General features: G+C 38.5%; 1 protein-coding gene across 1 annotated transcript in view; it reads right to left on the bottom strand.

Moving 5' to 3' along the window:
• Positions 1 to 7,983, bottom strand: part of LOC310955379 (uncharacterized protein) — a gene marked incomplete at both ends in the record, with an annotated part of 13,034 nt that extends 5,051 nt beyond the window's left edge. The window contains 3 exons of the mRNA XM_083925197.1: positions 5,493 to 5,582; positions 7,015 to 7,122; positions 7,929 to 7,983. Of these exons, the coding sequence (XP_083781323.1) occupies positions 5,493 to 5,582; positions 7,015 to 7,122; positions 7,929 to 7,983 (253 nt within the window). The remainder of the gene's footprint in view (positions 1 to 5,492; positions 5,583 to 7,014; positions 7,123 to 7,928) is intronic.
• Between the last annotated feature and the right edge of the window lie 214 nt (positions 7,984 to 8,197).

The following is an 8,197-nucleotide window of genomic DNA, read 5'->3' as shown; positions in this document are numbered from 1 at the left end:
ATACTTGTAAATAAAGAAATAATAATAAATCCTTAATAAAATGTAGACGACACTTATGGAAAAATGTAATAAATTAGAACCCGAAACCCTTCTACAGCCAGCTTGATTAGTTTCATACCATCTACAGGTCGGCTCTGTTGTGTTAGTGAACTTGTTTTTGATTTGTATACATTAATATATTTTATTTTAGTAAGTGAGATAATAGTCTGGAAAAAATACAAACATTTTTCCATACTCTTTTCCCTCTTTCCAAACTGATCCAGACCTGGAAATTACTCAAATTAAATTCTATACTTTTCCATACTGCGTAGGAACCCTGATGCATCACATACATCACATGCAAGATAATAAAGAACACTCTCTCACACACACATGATCCATTCACGTACTGTAACTACATGTAAAGTTTAATTGGTCTTTCGGTGCTCTTTAGCGTTCATTGACTGAGCTAATTACGTCCTTAATGAGGACACTATTTCTTTCTATATCTAATTAAAGGGTAGGGACACAGCTGATTTTCAGTGTCCTGAAAATGACCGGGCAAGTTGGAAAACTGCTGCCCTGTGGGGATCTGAATGTGTGAGAGTGTATGTCCTTACTTTGTCTGTGTCCCACACGCTTGAGTATGAAGGAGGGCATCACAGGTAACATAACCTTGGGACTATATATAGAGTGTAAAGTGTTGTTATAATAAATCTTTGATGGGTCTATCATACCCAATGGATATTACACAAATCACATGACACTGATGGTATTTGGTTGCAGACAGAAAATGACATTGATAACGTAGGTAAGTAAAATAACCTGCACAAACTCACATAAAACAAGATGTATCACAGGACATCATGACATATCGCAATCCTGAATGTTTGCATCACCGTCATCATCCAAACATTTTTAATAGTTCAAGCTCCCAGACAATGGAGACTTTAAAATGGCCTTTCAAACGGCTTCTTGGGGAAAATGTGAGACAGCCGTTTGAGAACTAAGATCTTACTGGCAACTTGACTGTGGTGATGATGATGATGATGATGATGATGATGATGATGAGGATGATGATGATGATGATGAGGATGATGATGACGATGAGGATGATGATGATGATGATGATGATGATGATGGTGATTATCTCTGATATCTATTTGGACTGTTGGCTTAGCGCTGCCCAAGACGAGTGTGACTGGTTAAAAGAAACACAAACAAGCCAGAGTGTTTTTTTCTCCCTTTCCCAGGATGATAAGCCGGTGTAGCGAGACCAAGCTCCACAGTGCTGTCGGAAAAAAAACTGCAACAATGGGGGGCTGTGGTGAACCCCTGGATGTTATGCCGTTTACCGCAATCTCAACACTGATTGGCTGACGTGCCACAGTGTCACACGATTCAGCTGAAAAGTCCAATATTTTCAACTTGCACATGGACGCGTTGGACAACGCAAGTAAAGCGAGGAACGCACCGCCTGCGTTCAAATTGCGTCTGTAAATTAACTTTATATGTAATCGCGTTGCTTCAATCGCGTCCATCGCAGGCGGTGTGATCGCAGCATAAAGGTGATATGTCAAGATTGTGTTCACATCTGGTTCCTGCTGCCCCCAAGTGGCCAAAAATAATAAGTGCAAGGTGAATAAGTGAGTCTTCTGTGAAATGGGAGTGTCATGGGTTTGGGTTCTAGTCATCTAGTCATAGTCTCACTTTGCTACACCTCACTCCAGCGCGGGATTCTTCTGCTTCTTCCGTTCAGCCCGACTAGGATTCACACAACCCAAATGAAAGAAAGTGCAGTCGTTTATGATTTTAGCACCTGTTGCTGATTTCTATTGATTCATCCTACCTTTGTCTCGTTTGTGCTGCTGCATCATTTGTCCAAAGATTGCAGTCCCCCTCCTCACTAGAAGCTGTTATACATTATAAATACTCAGTGCTCAGTTCAACAGGAAGAGCTCTAACATGTGTTTCAATCCCTGGATGAGGTGAGTAATTGTGCACAGTTGGGGCATAATTAGCATAATACATGTAATGCAGTGTTGACTTGGGAATGTGTGTGTCCTGGTAAGTAGGCTTTTTCTTTTTCTTTCTCCAAAAGGCACACATGCACACGCACACACATGTTGGTCAAATGTTAATGATTTGTTCATTCATGGGTTTAAATCTTACGGTGCTGAAATTTTTCATCCTAGCAGATGGACAGAATACTGAGAGAGAGAGAGAGAGAGAGAGACAGAGAGAGAGAGAGAGAGAGAGTAAAGAAGTGGAGAAAGGGAATAAGAGGACAAATGGCAATGATTGAGAGAGGGAATTAAAAAATCAGTACTTAAAAATAATAACCATGTCATGGCCTGATTGGTTTGGTTTTCCCATATTTAACTCAGTGGACTGGGAAATGAGAGAAAGACAGAAAGGAATGGAAAGAAAAAAATGAAACAAAAGACAGTGAATGAATAGAGTAATAGAGAGGAACTGAAAATTAAGCAAGGGGGGATGGGAGGAAGAAAGAAAATGAGAAACAGAAAAAGAGCGAGAATGTGGATTGTTCAACAATACGTAAAACCATCAACTGACGTTTTTACACTCACGTTCATTGATTCATCAATAATCAAACAAGATATAGTACATTGTGTCGGCATATTTATTTTACCTTTGTGCCAGGCTAGCTGTTTCTAATCTTTATGCTAAGCTAGGCTAACTGCAACCTGACCAAACACACATGTGTGATTCATCAATCCTTTCATTGGACTCTCGGCAAGAAACAAGAGAAGCTAATTTCCCAGTGTGTTGAACTATTTCTTTAAGAACTTTGGCAGTTCACATTTTGTGTTTTTCCTTCAGTGCGAACATGCTGCATATGAATGTGATTATACCGAGAATGATTCCTGAAACAGTGAAACTAAAGACGATGATGTGCAATATTCGGAAGTCCCTTTCTCAAGACAGTCCTTGTCCAATCATAACTTAGCAATTGTATATAGATATGGTTTAGTCAAGATGGATTTCCCCCGATTTAGCATTGTACTACTTTAGCATCATTTTCAGTATTCAACTCCAATCAATGCTTCTAATGCTGTGATCACACCGCACATGATGGACACGCCAAACGTGCCAAACGTGCCAAACCTGCCAATATAAACACTTTTCACTCGCTATTTCCTTTCTCTCATCAACCATGGCTGAGATAATCACCTTTGCTGCATTGTGCCTGTTGTGGACGTCTTAGATACGTCAGAAGGCCAAACGTTGCCATGTCCAGGTACATGAGATGCACGCAGCTGGGTCAATTTACACAGCTCCCTTTGGATCCACCACAGGCTTTAAACACCTTTTGGGCGGTCGACTTCACACGCTTTGTTGCTTGTTGTAGATTGAATAAGGTCAATATAATGTTTTTACCGCAACATTAATTCTGCCATTATTGGATGAAAAATAACGTGTTATTCATATGTCAGTGGCAAGAAAATGTCAGGATGTTTTGACAAATTTCACATCATGGTGGCCAAGGAGTTCTGATGTTTTGATAAAAGGACTGATTTGTATCCAGCTTTACTTAACATGTAAATAAAGAAGTAGAGAATCCTGTCTAACTTATAGTAAACATCTACAGTATGTAGGCTGAGGTGTGAGCACATGAAGCGGCACAAAGAAAAACATCTGAGTCAACACCAGAAAGAAAAGAAAGCTCTGGTTTGCCTCATTACACCAGGCTTTAGTCCCGGCCTCAGACAATACGTAATGAGCAGCAGGACAGCCAGTCATTAGGGTAAATAGCTGCAATGGCAAAGCAAAGTCAGTTATTTAAAAATGATTCACGATTATACTTCAAATTCCTCTGAATTAAACATAACACTCACTGCATTCCCTAATAAAACGGTTATCTTTAATTGATTGTTAAAAACACAACTTTTATGATTGTGATAAACTTTTGTACAGGTTATAATGTCATTTTATGTATTATTCACAATGAAATCATCTTTCTTCGTCTGTAAGCAACAAGGCTTGAACTATTTCAATAAAGCTGCAGGTCCATAAAGAAAAAACTGTGACATAAATTCTGATTTCATGCTTCTGGTGCATTTATATATACTGTGTCTATGTGTGTGTTTGTGTGCGTGTCTCTCTCTGAACTCTGATTTCACACCTCCAGGAGGCTCTGAAGCTTACAACCATCTGCAGAGAGAGGATGAAGAAAGAAGACTTGATATGAAATCAGGATTATAAAACTCATAACACCCGGAGGAGAGTTTCAGCCCTGATTGAATGTTTATTGACATAAAACCTGTGTCGCCGCTGACAGCGAAGGGAGGTTGAGTCATTTTACAGAGTGAAAATCTCATAATAAAAAACAGCTCTCCTGGCAGTTTTCATAAAACAGCACAAAAAAATATTTGCTTCGGAATTTGGGGACCTAGCCTGTAACTAAATAAGGTTTTAATTAACCAAGAAACTCTAAAATCGAGAACCCTACCCTATGTGCATTCAGGCGTAGATACCGTTACTCTCAGGTAAAAGAAAAGTTGGCATTATTCTATATTTTTCTTATTGCCAACAAAAAGCAATGACTAAGTTTCCCAGTTCCTTCTGACTCTGTAGCAGTTTGTTTGTTTCCACTGAAGACAAATCTAATGGCAATATAAAGTAAAGTTTTATTTTAAAAAGGCTCAGTAGTTTCCTGAAACAGCTGGGCACTGTAGTTTTTAGCGAACATTACTCAAACTGAAGTAAATAGATATAAAATCTGGTCCCCAGTCCATACCATTCAGTGTGAACGCACAATTACAGTCATAACTCAACATTAAAGTTAGTTTTGTTCATGAAGTCGACTGTCTGTCATTAGGAAAAAGATACACAATGACTGTAATTACATAAAATGTATTTTTTAATTTATTCATTTCATCATTGAAATGCCTGTCACAGGATTCGGGACAATTGCTCATAATCCCGGACTGTCTTGAGTTTTTCGGCACTTGTTGCTCTTGTGAGTGTTTACAGCAGCAGGATGGTGTTTATGGGTAATAAACAGTAAAACATGATAAACTCACACAGTTTGTTAAATGACAGCGCACTGTATCAGTCACCTTTTGTCATTTGTGTAATTATCTCCTATAATTGAAAATAAGACATTAAGAATGTAATGTAGATTAAGATTAGGTGATGAAGATGTTTGCAGTGTGGATAAGTGTAGAAAGACATGACTGCACCAGTAAAGCCTTGAGTTTCCTATTTGTGTCTCAGATCAGTCAAACATGTTGCATTGTTCTTCATTACAGCATCAGAACTTAAAAGTGCACTTCCTCCGGAAAGACAGAAAGATCCTGTTACCTGTGACTTCATAGCATTTTTTAATTACATTACATAAGATGTTCATTGTTCACCAATGTTTAGCAGTAATGCAACCACTATATGCTACATAGAAGAATCAACATACTGAAATCAGGACTCTACTTATTTTTTACCCCAAGAACTCCACCAACTTTTCTTTTTGCCATTGCAGAGGTTTGACTGACAGCAGTCGAATTCAAAAGGAGGGGAATATCTGACCGCCAGAGTCATAAAGTCACAGTCTGTGTACCTGGAACATCCAGTGTAGGTTATTTCTGAGGGAAGACAGTGTGAGAGACGCAGCATTAGTCCTGTGAGCATTAGACTATTATTGCAGTCATTCTAACAGATGATCAGACATTTTCTAACACATATTTAGCAATATAAAAAAACCCCACCAGCAACATTATTTTGACTTGTTGAAGGAAAAGAGTTGAGGAATTTAAGCTTGACAGATCAACTTGATTCTGAGATTTCAGCCACATCTCATGGCCCACATCAGTGGATGGGGTATGCTTGGATATCATGGAGATGGATCATTTGTTATTACGTGATCTAAGTCACGCGATAACAATAAAACAACAAACAATTATCAATTGCCTACTTAGGTAATCTCCATGACAATGGAGCAAACTCTGCTCCACTGAATGCTCCAAGGATGGCTGGCTAGCTAGCTTGATAAAATGCCCCCCAAACCACACACCACAGAAAACGAGCCTAACAAAAGTTGCCACTCATCTGGTGATAGCCATGTGCTTTCCTACACGATGTCAAAAGTGTGTGGACGATGCAAAAAACCCCTGCAAGCTTATACGGAGGATAGTCTGTTGCAACAGAAACGATGCACATAAACAAGGCTGCTGCACTGACCGTTCTGCTACACTGATTAAAATGGGAATGTCTTTCTATCCAATTTAATGTCTATGAATTGGACCTTGTGCAAAGAACGTTTTTAAAGTTATCAGGGTTTGTAAATAATAGCATCAAATTTGTCAAAAGTGCTTGAAACCTAATAGATTAATACAATTTAATACTCAAATTTGTGTTTTAGCCAGTGATTCTCTTTATAAACCAGAAAACAAAAAAACAGACCAGACCCTTTGCTCGGTTGAGTTACGTTACACACCGGTAAGAAATACACAGGCATTGAAACGAGACATCACGTGCATGACTTTGGGGTGAGTAGTCTTTCTAATTACATATTCACAGCCTTCTAGGCTTCAACATTTCTGTGACAAAGTGGTCACTTACAACACTTACAACAATATCCATAAATAGTTTGTGTGTTCCCTTTAACTACTGTACAAATCTGTTCTGAAATAAAGTCCTATGGTGGCTCATCGGAATTACATAAATATCCACTGTTAACGAACCAGAGCAGCTTCTTTATTGAGCCCGTACGACGCCTCAACTCATCCTGTTTACGGCACCATGAAAAACATTTTGTGTTTCTTGTTTCGCAAAAATAAAGGGACTACAACTTGCATGTCATTGTGCACAACCCTGTGTTGTAGGATGACAGTAAATGAACCTTGAATCTTTGCTCAATAGAAAAGGTTGTATTTTTAGTTTTTGCTACGATAAACATCAGTATTTGAACTTAGTAAATAATAATCAATGTCATAGCATTTCTAAAAATCCCCTTGTACTTATAATCATTTTATGATGTACTTAAAATGAATTTTGTACTTTTTTAACAATACTTACCACCACTGGTGAGTTTGAGGCAGCTGTCTTCACGTTGGTTACACTCCTGTTCGATTTCACAGTCCTTGGTGGAGCCATTAGGGCAGGAGTAGCACTTCAGCGAGAGGCCTGGAGAGGCGAGACAGTTCACTTGATTCAGGTTATAACTTCCGTCTGAATGGTGCGGTCAGTGTTTGTGAACGTGAACTCATCTCCCATGCAAAGTCATGTTCATGAGATGAGAAGATAACACTCTGACATTGAAGTGGTATCAATGTCCTAACTCATGCCAAGAAACTAAATATAAGCATATTTCACAAATGTTAAAACTATTTCTTAAAGTAATGTCAGATTGGAGATACCTGCTTGTACGTATATTTTTTGTGTTGGTTGGTGGAATCGTGGGATTTTTTTCTGTGCGGGACGTGAAAAGTTAAATGGATTCAACCCTGAAGCTCAGAGACTATTGCACACTGAATAAGGCATATAGCCTACATTTCTCTTCACAGTGCTGAAATTATAATAAATAAAAAAATGGTTGACTGTGTTAATCTCGATAACAATGGAAATATTCCCAGGACTATGCTGACAAAAAAATCGCCCTGATATGTATTTCATAAATATATTATAACCTTGTAAATACACAACACAACAAGCTACATCGTGAATGTGCACAGAGCAAACCCCATGACCTGCAACATGATAGAAAATATATGATATGATATGAATATTTATCACTGACTCTGTATAGTGTGAACAGGAGGCACGTGAACATGCAAACTGCACGCTGATCTGCCAAAACGTTTCCTCAGGCTGAAACATATCATCTCGCTGACTTAGCCCCGCTTGACTTTGCTTTTCAGGAGCGTAAAAAAAAGAGTGAGCGTTAATAAAAAGCAAAACTGATTCCTTCTTCAAGCCGTTTTTTTCCTTACCAAATCCAAACATGGCAAAGCTGACAGCCAGGCAAAACACCACCGAGCTCCTCATCTTGACTGAAAGCACGGACACGTCTGCAAATACAAACTAAGAAAGGAAAATACACAATAAAGTGTCACAGCTGGATTAAAGGCAGGGAATTAACTTGGAATTAAAAAAAGTAATAACTAGCGCAGGGAGATAATAACTGAAATATTGACATACAGAAAAAGACAAAAACACATTACTGATATAATTATTTATTTTAACTAAGTTGAATAAACAT

This window comes from Echiichthys vipera (assembly GCF_963691815.1).
Source record: "Echiichthys vipera genome assembly, chromosome: 13".
Lineage (NCBI taxonomy): Eukaryota > Metazoa > Chordata > Actinopteri > Perciformes > Trachinidae > Echiichthys > Echiichthys vipera.
Note: the sequence above shows the minus strand (reverse complement) of the source record. Positions and strands in the feature narration are given on the sequence as shown.